Below are 15,967 nucleotides of genomic sequence, written 5' to 3'. Positions count from 1 at the left end.
AACAGTCCAGGTGAGGCGTGATGTTTGGATCATGGTGGTGGATGTGGAAGTCACAGGACGAACATTCCTTTGATTTAGTTGTGCACGAATGACGCTACGAACATAGTGCATAAGTCCACTGCAGTAGTGGACTTATGCACCTTGTCAGGTCAGGGAATGGTAACACAGGGGGACAGCAAAGGTTTGAAGTTACCAAGGAGACAGAGCTTCAGGGATCTGAAAATCTAAGAGGGTTGGGGCCTCCAGGCCTCTGGCGCAGCAGTAATTCCGCAGCCAAGCCCACCAGCTGCTGCCCAGCAACCATGCGCAACAGGCAGGGAAGGAGCCTATGGAAAGCGCAGGACTTTGGCAAAGACGGGTGAGCGCATCCCGGGAATGGTAGTTCCGCGCCTGTGCGCAGACGCGCTGGAGCTCACAGGCTTGCGCGCGCAACGCTGCAGGACCAGCTTCTGGAAGCTCTTTGCGGTGGCATTGATGCTGGCTGCGGATGCTGGTGCAGGTATCGGTTGTCCCAGACCCCTAGTTTTTAGAGCTGCGGCTGCGGCCCCCACGGCGAGCGCGTCTCTCGGGGGGGATGGGGACTGAGAGTCGGTCTGGCCGTGCCAGGCGCTGGCTGCGGCTTCGGTAGGAGGTGGGCACCCTTCTGGGAGACTGAGCCCCTGTCTCTCCGTGCTCCTTTAAGTCTGCAACTTTGGCGCTTTTTGGCCTCGGCGGCGAGATCCCTCCTTGTTGTGCGTTGGATGGGGGTGGGTGGCTGTCCCGCTGTTGCGAGGATGTTTAGCGGCATCCCTGTCTTCATGCCCCCTAGCTACCAGTAGCACTTTTTCCTGGCTCGTGATCGTAAAAATATGTGCAGGCATCGCCAAATGACCCTTTTGGAGCACCAATGCCCGCTCTCTTTCTGGCTATGGTTGAAAACCTCTGGCTGCGTCACGTTTTCTCCGAGCCTCCCTTCTGAGGTGTCTAGGAGACAGAAGCGAGCGCAGTCACCGCGAAGTCGCAGGTGTTCAGGTCCTTGGTGGCCGCCTAACATTTGATAAAAGAACAAATGGCGTCATGCCAGCCGAGTGCCTGCCTCGGTACTGGGAAAGAGGTAATTACGGGTGCGTGATCGGCAGTGTCAGTCAAGTAGCTAGCTCCTGCTGATCTGTCTTCGTCTGCCCCATCCCCACGGTGCCCCGTTCGCAGTTCATTGTAGATGCTCGGTCATTTGTAGAATGAGTGAATGAATGCGGGCAACACAAAGCAAGCTGTGTGCAAAGGAGCTCTTTGGAATCAAAGAGAGCTTCGCATTAGAAGTGACAGTTGAAAGGAGTCAAGTTTTAAAGCATGCCTGCAACTCTGGAAGGAGACAGAGCTGAAGGCGGCATTTGCAGCAGAGCGTAGAGCCCTGGTGCAAAGACCGGGAAGCTATAGAGAGTGTGGGAACTGGGAGGCGTTTGTGGCTGCAGTGTCAATCAAGTAGCTAGTGCTCCGAAATGAGGTTGTCCAGGCGGTGTCTCCAGGTCATCTCCTTTGCTCCGGGCTGGTGTGTGGGTTGTGGGGAAGCGTGAAGGATTCTAAGCAGGGAAGTGCTGGGATCATTTTTTGTACCCTGCAAGGAATTCTTTTGCTGCAGTGTGAAGCCAGACTGAACCTGTTGCTGGGCACAATCACGACATCTAGTGATGCTGTTCTTGGTAGGAGGAGAGGTAGAACTCTCCGAAACCTATTAATTTTGTGTGAATTCAGGAGGGGAAAGAAAGAAAAGGGGGTTGGGGGAGGGAAGGAGCGGCCGGATGGCTCACTTGGCTAAATCCTTTTTGCAAGTGCTGGGATCCAGTAGGGGTGCCTGTTTGCATTCTGGCTGCTCCACTTCCCATCCAGCTCCCTGCTTGTGGCCTGGGAAAGCAGTGGAGGATGGCCCAAAGCCTTGGGACCCTGCACCCCTGTGAGACACCCAAAAGCAGCTTCTGGCTCCTGGCTTCAGAGCTGTGCCTCTCTGGCCAGTGCAGACATCTGGAAACTGAATCAGTAGATGAGAGATCTTTCACTGTCTTCACTTTCTAAGTAAATCTGATCTGCCTTTCCAGTACATATAATTAAATCTCTAACAGCAACAAAAGGGAGGGGGGAAATCTAGCAGTGGAGCATGAAATATGACTTCTGAGCTGAACTCCTGCTGGGAGTGTGTGGCTGTTCACTCAGGCTGGGATTTTCCAAAGGATATATGCCTGCAACTATTGTGGTGTTTCTTCCTCTTCTCTTATTCCTTCTTGGGATCTGCACCCCTAGCCCTACAACTTCCCCAAACCTTAACCCGAATCAGTTCTTCCTCCCTCTTTCCCTCCTTCCCTCCCTTCCTTCCTTCCTTCCTCTCTATCTCTCATTCCTTCTCTCTCTTTCTTCCTTTCTTTTAAGATTAATTCACTTTTGGCTCGGCGTGATAGCTTAGTGGCTAAAGTCCTCACCATGCGTGTGCCAGGATCCCATATGGGCACTGGTTCTAATCCCAGCAGCCCCACTTCCCATCCAGCACCCTGCTGTGGCCTGGGAAAGCAGTCGAGGACGGTCCAATGCCTTGGGACCCTGCACCAGCGTGGGAGACCTGGAAGAAGCTCCTGGCTCTTGGCTTTGGATCAGCTGGTGCAGGGTCTAAGGTTTTGGCCCTTCCTCCACTGCTTTCCCAGGCCACAAGCAGGGAGCTAGATGGGAAGTGGAGCAGTCAGGACATGAGCCAGCAGCCATATGGGATCCTGGCACATGCAAGGCGAGGATCTAGTTACTAGGTCATCGTATCCGGCCTGAATTTCATTATTTTTAATGGCTGAGGAATATTCCGTGGAGTGGATGTACCACTAACCCCACCGATTTTTTTTCTTTAAAGATTTTCATCTAAGTGTTGGAAAAGCAGAGTTACAGAGAGAGAGAGAGAGAGGACAAGACAGAGAGAGCTTTCATCTGCTGATTCACTCAAGTGACTGTAACAGCCAGGGCTGAGCCAGGTTGAAGGTAGGAGCCAGAAACTTCATCCAGGTCTTCAAAAGGGCTCAGGTTCTTGGCCCATCTTCTGCTGATTTCCCAGGTACATTAGCAGGGAGCTGGATTGCAAGTGGAACAGCTGGAATTCTGACTTTGCTCATATGGGTAAGCTTCATATGACTGGCTTCAAAGGGGATGCTTAACCTGCTGTGCTCTAAGGCTGACCCCTAGATAATGTTTAAACTGAGAACAGCATCTTTCAGATTCACAGCAATTAACACATTGTTTGCATTTATTTCCCATTTTCTCTCTCTTCCTGACAGTTTCTGCAAGACTATAAGCTGATCGCTGAAACCCTTGCTGTGTTGGTGTATGTGGTGTCTATTGGTGAACTCTCCTGGTGCTCAAATCTGTCTAAAGGGGACTGAATTCCTACATTCCCGCTGGTGACGCAGTGCAAGCTGTCATGCCCTTGAGCAAGATGACAGCCATGTCCCCAGATCCTCAAACTCTGGCCTCTCGTGCGAGCAACAAGGTCCCGAGCAGAAATCCTATGAGGGCTCAGGAATCTCTCCTAAGAGGAGATCCGGAGTCTTTCAGACGGAGGTTCAGGTGGTTTTGTTACTCAGAGGTGGCTGGACCCAGGAAGGCCTTGAATCAGCTCTGGGAGCTCTGCACGCAGTGGCTGAGACCGGACATTCACACCAAAGAGGAGATCTTGGAACTTTTGGTGTTTGAGCAGTTCCTGACTGTTCTGCCTGGAGAGATGAGGGTTTGGGTAAAGTCTCAGCGTCCAAAGAATGGGGAGGAAGTGGTAACCCTAATAGAGGATTTGACTCACGTGCTTGAAGAACAAAAGGGTGAGGTTTGTGTGAGGAGGGGGAGAAATCACCGGTAAACCCCTCAAAAGAAAGCAGCTTACTGTTGCAAGGACTCCTAGGCTTGAGACTCAGGGCAGCATTTGAATCAACGCACACAGCATACTGGTCTTGAGCAAACTCTATTACCTGGCAGAATTTGAATGAGTCAGAGGGAGGTAGCTTCTTCTCCTTGATTTTGTTTTGCAGACTGGGGCACACAAGGGTTGTGTCTTTCTCCACTTTGAGCAGGAGATAGGCGGGGTCCTTAGGACCGGAGAAGAGGAAGTTGCCTGTGTAGGTGATGGGCAGTACGAATGTTTCACCTGCCAGTCCTCAACTTCTGGCTCTGGGTATGCACTCTCACATTTCTAGGACTGGTCTGTCCCATATCGGGTGATGGAAATGGTTTGCACTTCACGTTAAACACATGATATGCAGCCAGGGCAAGTAAGGAACTGGGCATTTCATGCAATTTAAATTGTAAGTGCCAATCTCTGAGCCACAGGTAATCTGTTTTGGTCGTGTAGACCCACAGCCTCAGTGGAGGAAGAACTGAATTATGCTTCTTTTAATTATGTACCTATGAATTACAGATAAAATATGACCTCTGAAATAAACAGAATGATAGCATTATAAAATCTTCATGTAACGACTTCTAGGGTTGAAAGCCTTAGAATGTGGTCAACTTTTATATTAAAAAAAAAAACCCTTAAATATGTTACAAATACTTACTCAATTATTTGGGGCACGTAATTTGCAATCGGGCTTTGTAGGAGAGTTCCCCACTAGATGGGGACGTAGGCTATGCCTACATACACTTCACGTGCTTGGTTGGTGGATCTGAAACTGGAGTTTCCTGATTTGCCCACTGTAGCAAATTGGGGCCACTGTGTGGAGGCCCTGAAATAAAGACCTGGGTGCTTGCATTCTGTTAGATATAGTGGATTCTTTGCATGAATACCTTTTTTTTTTCTCTCTTTGGCTGCTTGTTTTTAACTTTTCTTTGTTATTGATTGTATTGAGAGTCTAATCAAGAAAGCTTCCTACAATCTTTTTCAAAAGGAAGTAGGGAATATGATTCAAACAAAAACATTTTTCCTTCTTTGAAAAAAGAGCTGTTGACGTTGGAGGGTCATTTAATGCACTGTGTTTATGCGAGACCAGGTCCTTGAGGAATCTGCTGGTAAGGTCAGGTTTGAAACTGTTCAATCCTGTATTCACTCAATGATTTTGGGACTCTTGAGCAAGTATTTGCTAGAATCCGGGAGAAAATGAATTCACAGACAAAAGGATTGTGCTGTTCTTACTTACAACAGTTTATAAATTAAAAATACAAGCTCTTCATTGTGCAAGTTAAATATGTATTTTTAAAAGGTTGATTTATTTTTATTGGAAAGGCAGATATACAGAGAGAAGGAGATACAGAGAGAAAGATCTTCCATCCACTGGTTCACTCCCTAAGTGGCCGCAATGGCAGATGCTGAGCTAATCTAAAGTTAGGAGTCAGAGGCTTCTTCTGGGTCTCCCACATGGATCAGGGGCCCTAGGCTTTGGGCCATCTCTACTGCTTTCCCAGGCCACAAGCAGGGAGCTGGATGGGAAGTAGAGCACGTGGGATATGAACAAGTGCCCATATGGGATCCTGGTGGATGCAAGGCAAGAATTTAGCCACTAGGCTATCACACCAGGCCCAAGTTAATTATTTTTAAATGGAAGGCATATGGAATAAAGGGAGCCAGTGAATTAAAAGAATTTATTTTTATTTTTATTTTTTGGTGGGGTAAGGGCAAATCCTGGGCTTTGATAGGGAACTGTATCTGAGCACTCTGTTTTAAAGACAGGGTAGACTTCAGGGTCCTTGTACACTTTTCTCCACAGAGGCATGACGTGTTGTGATGTTATGAACAACAAACACACTGTGACCTTCCTCCGTGGTTGCTGACTCCCAGCTCCTCCTGCCCTAGTAGTTCTCTAAGTGACTGGACAGTAGTGTCTGTGGTTAAAATATTTGGCCTCTGTGCCCATTTCTGTAACTTGTTCCAGAACAGTTGCAGAACTCTGCTGTGCAAAGGCAGCCTTCTGGTTGTTTGTAACAGGCCCCTGCTGGTCTCACCTGAGCTGATCAATGGGAAGATTTTGGAGAAGTGTGGATTGCCACATGCTGTGGGGGCTGGGGTCTTTGGGAGAAAACCTTTTGCTTACAGGGTTGGAACTCACCTCTGGGAAAGTGAAGGGGGTTGAAGGTGGAGCAGATCATCAGTAGCCCATCACTGACTGGCTTATGCCTGTCTGTGAAGGCTTCATAAAAAAGAAAGGAGGGAATGGAGCCAGTATGGTAGCCTAGTGGCTACATCCTTGCCTTGCATGCCCTGAGATCCCATATGGGTACTGGTTTGTATCCTGGTTGCTCCACTTCCCATCCAGCTCCCTGCCTGTGGCCTGAGAAAGCAGTCGAGGATGGTCCAAAGCCTAGGGACCCTGCACCAATGTGGGAAACCCAGAAGAGGCTCCTGGCTTCAAATGTGCTCAGCTCTGGCCATTGCAGCCACTTGGGGAGTGAACCAGTGGGTGAAAGATCTTCCGCTTTGTCTCTCCTTCTCGCTATAAATCTGACTTTTCAATAAAAATAAAACCATATTAAAAAAAAAAAGTGCAGGGAGCTTCCGGGTAGCGGGACACGTGGATGTTTCTGGAGGGTGGAGTATCTGCAGAGGGCACCAGTTCTGCAGCCCCACATCCCTTCTACATATTTTGTTTTATACATCTTTCCAACTGCATCCTTCAAAATGCTTTTGATAAGAAGCTGGTGAGCTCACTGCCCTGGTTCTAGCAAACTATTCCAACCTGAGGAGGGAGTCATGGGAACCCTGACATACAGCGAGTCGGTCACAAATTCTGGAGGCCTCGCCTTGTGACTGGCGTCTGACATTGGGGACAATCTGTGGGGCTGAGCTACCTCCAGGTGGACTGTCCAAGTTCATTGAATTAAAGGGCTCTTGACTAATGTCCACAAGTGCATCTAGTCCAGGATTCCCCACTTGGCGTGTGGGTCAGCATCCTGACATTGGGGACACCCTGACGTTGGGGACAGAAAGTGACTTGGGTTTCGTCCTGTTTATTTCAAACACTCATAAGGGTTTTCCATCTAAATAATCCACTGGAAACCTCAGACTCTTTCTCCCCACTCCCTAGACCCTGTCTCTCAAGATTCTAATGTTGGCCAAGAGACCTCAGACAGAGACAAAACAATTGCTGTCCATCCAAATGCTGAGTTTCAGGTAAGTAGCCTTCCGCTGGTTAAGTGAGTACTTAACTGGACTCTTAACTCTCGGCATACAGATGAAAAATGGTCAGACAAGGACAGTATAGCTCCTTTTCCACATGCTGTTTATTTCAATTCACAGAATATGTCCCAAGTTTGACTTCAAAGTCATTTCTTAAATTCCAGCAATTACTCCTGATAAAATTAATTCAGTAGAAATGGAATTAATTGTATTTCCTAAATGTGATAAAGGATGTGTCCAATTAGTGCTCCAAGACAGAAAGCAATCCTTATAATGTCTGAGAATCACAGCCATTGTATTTCCTGAATACCCTAGCCAATGCAGTGCAGTAGGAGAGGTATAAGCATTAGTGTGTAAGAGGCACATGCAGACTGCTCACAAATAACATTGTTTTGGAAAATTCATAGAACCAGTGAACAAATACCAAAATTGATATAATAGCTGGGAAAAGTAGCTGCTTACAAATCAGTTCCTATATGCTAAGGGAAAATTAGTTAAGGGAAAATTAGTTAAGGGAAATTAGTTAAGGGAAAATTAGTTAAGGGAAAATTCCTATTAATAATTGATAGTACTGTGGTGGACCAGTAATAACTATAAATGCTTATTTCTTAATCCCTGAACCTGCAAATGTTACTTTGTTTGGAAGAAGGAGCCTGTAAGGCTGATTCAAGATGCTAAAGGATGGGCAGTTGGCCTACTGGTTCAGGCAGCTGCCCATTAGGAACACCCCGTGTGTTGTATTGGAGTGCCTGCGTTCAGGTTCCATCTCCAATTCCTGGTTCCAGCTTTTTGCTGAGGTTGACCCTGAGAGGCAGCAAGGATGGCTCAAGTAGTTGGGTTCATGCTGCCCATGAGGGAAACCTAGCTCAAGTTCTCATTCTAAGATTCAGCCACCTAGTCCCAGTCATGGCAGGACATGGAAGAACTCGGTATCTCTTTGCCTCTCAAAACATTTTTAAAAAGGATTTGGGGGCTAGTGCTATGGCAAATCAGGCTAAGCCTCTGCCTGCAGTTGTGGCATCCCCATATGGGGGCTGGTTTGAGTCATGTTTGCTCCACTTCCTATCCAGTTCCCTGCTAAAAAGCAATGGAAAATAGAAGAGGATGGCCCAATACCTTGGGCCCCTGCACCTACATGGGAGACCTGCAGGAAGCTCCTGGCTCTTGGCTTTGGGACCTACCCTACTCCGGTCCTTGCTGCCATTTGGGGAATTAACCAGCAGATGGAAGACTTTCTCTGTACTGTTTTTCAAATAGAATTAGAAGTAATTTTTTAAAAAGATTTTTTAGGATGAGGAAGTTATATGATTGTGTGGGCAGACCTTATGCTGGCACAGGTGTTCTGATTAGAGAGGCAGAGGGAGATTGACACGCAAAGGGAGGAGGGTAACGAGAGGAAGTGACAATGTGCAGTGATAGGCCAGCGAGCCAAGGAGCACCATGAACTAATGGCAGCCACCAGAAGCTGAGGGGACAAGGAATAAAGTCTCTCCATGCAGCCCTTCCAACCCCTAACCTCAGAATTCTGGTCTCTAGAGCCATGAGAGCAGAAATTTCTGTTGTGTTAAGCCCCAAGTTTATGATCATTTGTTCCAGGGCTCACAGGAAGTTATTCCAAATTCTAGCAGCCACTCTGCTGTACTACCTCAAAACTACCTGCAGAGGGCACTGTAGGAAGTATATTGAGTCCCATGCTTGTTAGTAATTGTAGAGCAGTTGACACTTGTATTACTAAACCTTTTTTCAGTGGTTGTGATAGAAAATTATTGTTGTGTGCACCTGAAAGTTAACATTTGGAAGATAGTTTCTGATATTTTGTTATTATCTATACTAGGCTTGCATGAGTTCTGCAAATTTAGGTTTGGGATTAAAATTTAATAATTTCTTTTCATCCTAGAAATCAGTGGGTTTAGGGTTAGGCACTTTAGAGGATTCTTATGTAACTTTTGACAGCAGAGACTGACTGGGAAAAGCAGGGATTATGTAAAACTCTTGCTGTAGCTCTTGTCATAGTCCTAGAATACCTGCAGCATAGCTAGCCATGCAAGTTTTAATAAGTAAATATAAATAAATTTAAACACCCCCCAAAACAAAACCAACCAAACAAAAAAACTTGAGTAATATCAGAATTTTTATTGTGATGTATGTGTTTGGATGAGTGGTTAAGATGTGGGTTGGGACTCCAAGCAGAATGGCTGGTTCTCCTTCGGTTCCCAGCTTCCTTTTAATGCATTTCCTACAGTGGTGGCTCCCACAGTGGGGTGCCTGCCACCCACAGGGGAGACCTGGGTCGAGTTCCTGGCTTCAGTTTGGCCCCATTCTGGCCTTTATGAATATTTAGAGAATGAACCTGTAGAGTCAACCAGTAGAGGCTCTGTATTTTCCCTTTGCCTCTAAAATAAGTATTTTCTAAAAACCACTAACATTTTTTTATATCCTTCTTAGAATTAGTTTTGGTCCATTTGGGGCTAATGGAATGCAAGTTAACTGTGTTAGGAGTCATGGAGTCCAGAAGAGAACTGTGTCTGTTCTTCTAGGGATCTATAACCTTCAAGGATGTGGCCATGGACTTTTCCAGAGGTGAGTGGAAGAAGCTGGAGCCTTTGCAAAAGGAGCTGTACAAGGACATACTTCTGGAAAACATCAAGGACCTGGAATTTCTGGGTAAAGTCATCTTGGTGTTCTGGCGTCTCAGCTGGGGCTCTTTTGGTTCCCTGCTATATTACTGCAGGAGCAGTACTCTGGGAAGTACTTCCCCCGGTTGTGCTGGCCACTCAGGGGCTACTGATAGGATTTATCTGAAATATGGTTTCTAAAAACAGAATTCTGCAGTATCACCTGCAATAAACTCCTTTATTTCACTGCATTGGAAATGTGAAACACCGTTTTGCTGTCAACATTATCATAGCGTCTCCCACGTGCTCCTTAGATTCCAGGGTTGCCGTCTGTGTGTGCGTCAGCATCTTATTCTCCCTGGAAAACCAGAGGCTCAGTGTGCTTGTTGGTATGGCTTTGTTCTGTGCAGACTCAGCCACTTTCCATTCTTTTCTCTATGTGCAGGTAATCCGGTTTCCAAATTGGACTTGATTTCCCAGCTGAAGTGGGTTGAATTGCCAAGGCAGCTGGAAAAAGAAATCTCAAAAGGCTCCAGACCAGGTGAGCTGGTGAGAGGTAGACAAGGAAGTGAAAAGAGGTGTCTGCTAAGTGACATCTCTGCTAAGTGACATGTTGGGCAGGCTGGCTGCTAAAACATAAAGATCATTGGAATACAGGTCTGGCTTTCTCAGAATGTTCGATTTAATTGGGGAAACTAGTGCTTTGGATTCTCTGAGAAGTACATGCTAAGACATGATCAGTCATGCAAGAGGTTTATGGCTAGGGATTGCAGTGAAGGAAAATGGTAGCTGCAAGAAGCAGGGAAGGCTGCCTGACGCACACCTTGTGCCGCCTCTGAGTGAGACCGGGGTGAAAGGAAGGAGGGAGAGGCAGAGGCCTTGAGCAAGTGCACTTTTCTTTATGATTTGTTTTTAGTTATTTGAAAGGCAAGGTAACAGGGAGAGAGACACACACACAGAAACAGAAGGTGAGGTTAAGAAAGTAGGCAAGCCCAGGAAGGAATGCTTGAGCAGGTGCACCTGTCAGAAAAGTCCTCCTAAGACTGCCTGGACTCCCTCACCACAGGGGACAACCTGAGGGAAAGCAGCCTTGGCCTGAGCGCAGAGGCGGGGGTCCAGCGCAGCAGCAGCGCTGTCAGGCCCTCTCCCACAGGAGAAGGTCAGAGAGCCCATTATTTTGGATAACACAAACAGGAAGACAAATGTGATGTGTGCCAAAATAATGGCACAGGTGAGGAGCTGTAGGAATGCGATGGTCCCTAGGTTCACCATGCCTACACTTACTCTTGTGTGCCACGGATGCACATTGAATGAGAACTGCATAGTGGATTTTGAGCTTTGCTCTGATGTGTGGTACAGAGCTGTCAGTGCTGGGCAGTGCAACAAGCCACCCTCCCTGTCACTGCTGCACTCGCAAGAGGGAAACAACCCTCCTGAGAGTGTGTCCCGTGTCCTGTGTGGCCAGGCGAGTGTGTTTAGGGGGTCAGGTGTGTTAAATACGGTTCTGAGTTAATGGCCTCTTCAAGTTAGAGTCAGTATAGGGGGTTGTAAGCCCTGTCAAGGTGCATCTATTCATAGGCACAAGGATGCAGCATGTGATTTGAATTTTGAAGGATAAGTAAGAATTTGCCTTATAGTAATTCCAGTTTTGCCAAAATGGGATACATGCGTATATATGAAAAAGTTCATGGGAAAGTGGCATTGAGAGAGAGTGCCCAGTACCCGTGAGCTCTCTGAAACCTGCTTGAATGTGCCCATGTGTAAATGTACAGCTCTGGGTTGTAACACTGAAGAATATTTCCGTTAAGACCTGCTGTCTTTGATTGATGACACCTTTTTTTTTTCTTTATCCTTCTCTGTATCATCTTAAAATTTAATGACAAATGATTAAATTTACATTTAAAAATAATGCTTTATTACACAGATCAGTGTTTTCGCTTATTTTAAGGGAAAACGAAAACTCCATTGTGTTCTAGTCCATCCTCTAAGCCATTTTTTCCAGCTGGGCTATCAGCTGTTTCTTGTGTAATTGCATAAATAAATGTTAGAGTAGCATTTTGAAGAGTACCCAGTAATGGATTCTAATATTTGTCCCTGCCCCTCAGAGCCGCATGCCAAAGAAGCATCCTAGAGGGACAGCTTGCTCCTAGAGTCATTTACACATGCTGAGGGATGCTTCTCACAGACGAAACAGTCAACAGCCGTCATTTATAAACAGCTCATACAAATCAATAAGAAATACCAAGAATGTTGGCAAAATGGGCAAAGAACTCGAAAAGATAAATGGCAAAATTAAACATTTGTGAACAGGATAAATATGTTCACTTGTCAGTTGTGAAAAACAGTTCAAAAGCAACCGTGCTGTTTATTTGGAAAGCAAAGATTTGAAGAGTATCTAACCAGTGATGTCTCAGGTGCTTTTCCTCCTTACATATCATGTCAAGTTGGGAATACCTTTGCATCTTTGGTTCAGTAATTCCATCTTTAACACTCTTCCAAGGAAATTTTAACTATCTGAAGCACATTCAATGAGAGAATGACTGAATCCATCTATGGGATGGATTATCATGCCACCGAGTAAAATCATCCTTATGAAGAATCACTAGTGAGATGGGAAATATTTTTTTCAAGATTTATTTTATTTTTATTGAAAAGTCAGATTTATAGAGAGGAGGAGAGACAGAGAGGAAGATCTTCCATTCACTGGTTCATTCCCCAAGTGGCCACAATGGCCAGAGTTGAGCAGATCTGAAATCAGGAGCCAGGAGCCTGTTTTGGGTCTCCCATGCAGATGCAGGGTCCCAAGGCTTTGGGCTGTCCTTGACTGCTTTCCCAGGCCACAAGCAGGGTGCTGGATGGAAAGTGGGGCTACTAGGATTAGAACCAGTGCCAATATGGGATCCTGGCACGTGTAAGGCAAGGACTTTAGCCGCTAGGCTACCATGCAGGACCCAAAATGGGAAATAATTAAAAGCACTTTATGCATACAATTTTTCTCTTGTATTCTACTTAGAAATACTTAGGAAGAAAACACATATCATTTCAGGGTCATGGGATTTTGAATTTTGTAATTTTGTATTTTGCAATTACCTGTTTTAAAAAGTTTTATGCAAATGACAAACTGACTGGATGAATCAAAGCCTGGATTATATGGTTATATGGTTATATGGTTAGTAAAAGCCTGGATAATATAGTTATATGGTTAATAAATACATTCAAAGTTCTGAGAACAGTCAGTAGAGTATGGTTATTGAGGAGAAATTTTAGAACTTGAACACTAGACCTTGTCACACTTATGCTGTGTAGGATAACGGGAGTGCTATGGGATTTTAGAGTAGGAAGTAGGAAGCACCAAAGATGAAAAAGTGGGCTTAAAAATTCCTGTAGGTGGGCCCTGCATGATAGCCTAGCAGCTAAAGTCCTTGCCTTACATGCGCCAGGATCCAATATGGTGCCAGTTCTAATCCTGGCAGCCCCGCTTCCCATCCAGCTCCCTGCTTGTGGCCTGGGAAAGCAGTTGAGGATGGCCCAAGGACTTGGGGCCTTGCACCTGCGTGGGAGACCCAGAGAAGGCTCCTGGCTTCTGGCTTTGGTTTGACGTAACTCCAGCCATTGGGGCCACTTAGGGAGTGAATCAATGGGTGAAAAATCTTCCTTTCTGTCTCTCCTCCTCTCTGTATATCTGACTTTGCAAAAAAAATCTTAAAAATTTTTTTTCTGCAGGAGATAGATACCCGAATAGAGTGTTTGTCAGGCTGCTAGAGCCAGACTGTGGTCACCTTTGAAAGCAGTACGTAATGTGAAGTGTCAACATTTTCCATAAAGCCAGTGGCATTTACCTGCTCTGAGGATTGGAATTATGCCATTGGACTCAAAAGGGTGGACTTTGGTGTAAAACAAAGCTTAAAAAAAAAATCTTGCTCTTGTATTTAATAATACAGAGCCCACAGGCAAGCTACTTATGTACCAGGTTGTGATAAGTGTAAAACAAAGATGGTAATAAGACCTACTTTACAGGGTGGTTGTGATTATTAAGTAAAAACAATGCAAAGAAAGAGCTTGAGCTTGAGGCCTGGCATGTTTGTGCTATCACTGTTCGGACAGGACCCTTTTGGACCTTGGGAAAGGAGGTTTGAACTTGATTTGGAAATTCAACATGGGCCTGAGAACTTGTGTCTCTTAAAGTACAACCTTTGTACCCCCGACATTTTTTTGGTGTTGACTCTTTTTCCTTGTATGGCTTTCCCTTCTGTATTTTATAAAACTGTATGTGGGAGCTGTCCAAGCCATACTCCTTCTAGTCATTACTGACTCTGTTCTTATTTTCTTCCCTAGAAGAGCAGATTCCGTTCCTGTAAACAGGAAATGTTCTGTTTACTTTTTTCTTTTAGAGTGTGAGCCTAGAGGTGAGCAGGAGACATCTGCCCAGACTCCTCAGGTTCTGATGGAAGAACTGACTCTGGAGAAAATAATAGAAAGTGGCTTTAGGGATGATGGGCACGACTTGAGGGCAGAATTCGAGAAATACTATGGCAGATCTGAGAATGAGCAAGGCAGATCTTCCAAAGGAAAAGCCACACAGAAGAGAAGTAGGAGAGGCAAGAAGGGTGAAGACACAGAGAAGAGCCCCTGCGGGAGTACAGTGAAGCGAACTTCGGATGTCGTTAAATACTTGAGAGTCTACTTAAAGAAGAAGCCTCGGAAGCAGAATGAAGGCAAGAAACCCTTCAGTTTCCATTCCGATCTCATCCTGAATCGGAAGGAGCATGCTGGAGAAAAGTCACGGAAGCACAAGGAAGGTGGCAAAGGTGGAAGTCGTGCTGCGTCTGATCATCAGAAACATCCCAAAATCTATTTGGGGAATAAGTCCCGGAAGTGTAACATGTGTGGGATATCCTTTACTCACGGTTCCTGCCGTCCTGAGAGAAGGAGCTCCCCTACCTGTCGTAAATGCTGGAAAGCTTTACATCCAGACCCACCTGCCGATAAAGATGAGGCCACGGAGAACGCTCCGAAATGTAGGAAATGTGGGAAAGTCTTTGGTCCCCCCACCCCGCTGCCTAAGTCCCACAGAACTAACACTGGAGAGAGGCCCTCTCTGTGCCAAGAATGTGTCAAGGCTTCCCGTGATGCCTCATCTCCCACGCCACCTGCTAGTCAGAGCGAAGACAAACCATTCAAATGTGATGACTGTGGAAAAGGATTCACCCTCATCGCCCACATCATTAAGCATCAGAGAATTCATACGGGGGAGAAACCCTACAAATGTAAAGACTGTGGCAGAGCCTTCAGCGATAGTTCATCTCTAATTCAGCATCAGCGCATTCACACCGGAGAAAAACCCTACAAATGTAACGATTGTGGCAAATCTTTCAGTCACAGCTCATCCCTTTCCAAACATCAGAGAATTCATACTGGCGAGAAACCCTACAAGTGCGATGAGTGTGGAAAAGTCTTCCGACAGAACTCTTGCCTTACCCGGCATCAGAGAATTCACACTGGAGAAAAGCCGTATTTGTGCAATGATTGCGGGATGACTTTCAGCCATTTCACCTCTGTTATTTATCATCAGAGACTACATGCAGGAGAAAAACCCTACAAATGCAGCCAGTGTGACAAAGCCTTCCCCACCCACTCTCTCCTTAGTAGGCATCAAAGGATTCATACTGGTGTGAAACCTTACAAGTGCAAGGAGTGTGGGAAGACCTTCAGTCAGAGTTCATCACTCAATGAGCATTTCCGAGTCCACACTGGAGAGAAGCCCTACGAATGTGACTTCTGTGGAGCCACCTTTAGTCGCAGCTCGATCCTCGTGGAGCATGTGAAAATTCACACCAGGACGAAAGACTACGAATGCACGAAATGTGACAAGATATTTAAGAGTAATTCAGGACTTATCCGGCACCGGGTGTATCATGCCTCAGAGTAATTCTGGGAGTGTCATAGGGTGTGGTGGGGTGGGGATTGAGTCCACATGGTCCTTATTAAAGCCTGGGATATAATGTACCATGACATTGATAAGGAGCTGCAGTATTGCTATATTGGCAGCTGGGAAAAAAAAGTATCGCATTTCCCATATATTCCTCTTATTTCCAAAGAGGTTAAGTGCTGGTAAATAGTAGTTAGGATATCAAACTATGTGCAAAGCTAAGAAAGTACTGTGTGATATGAAATGATCCTGAGAGGCTAGTCTGAAAGCTGTTTACTTTCTTTACTTCATGAGACTGCCTTCTCCTACCGACTCTTC

At 45.9% G+C, this 15,967-nt stretch overlaps 1 protein-coding gene across 1 annotated transcript; it reads left to right on the top strand.

The window, feature by feature from the left end:
- Nucleotides 1-375: 375 nt before the first annotated feature.
- On the top strand, nt 376-15,649 carry ZNF483 (zinc finger protein 483). Its single transcript, XM_058672860.1, has 7 exons — nt 376-499; nt 968-1,103; nt 3,382-3,821; nt 7,014-7,099; nt 9,643-9,769; nt 10,166-10,269; nt 14,159-15,649. Exons 1-7 carry the CDS (start codon nt 376-378, stop codon nt 15,647-15,649), a joined length of 2,508 nt encoding a protein of 835 aa, XP_058528843.1.
- The last annotated feature ends 318 nt before the right edge of the window (nt 15,650-15,967 follow it).

The sequence above is a fragment of the Ochotona princeps genome, chromosome 14, assembly GCF_030435755.1.
Source record: "Ochotona princeps isolate mOchPri1 chromosome 14, mOchPri1.hap1, whole genome shotgun sequence".
Lineage (NCBI taxonomy): Eukaryota > Metazoa > Chordata > Mammalia > Lagomorpha > Ochotonidae > Ochotona > Ochotona princeps.
This window is presented reverse-complemented; position numbering and strand designations above follow the sequence as displayed.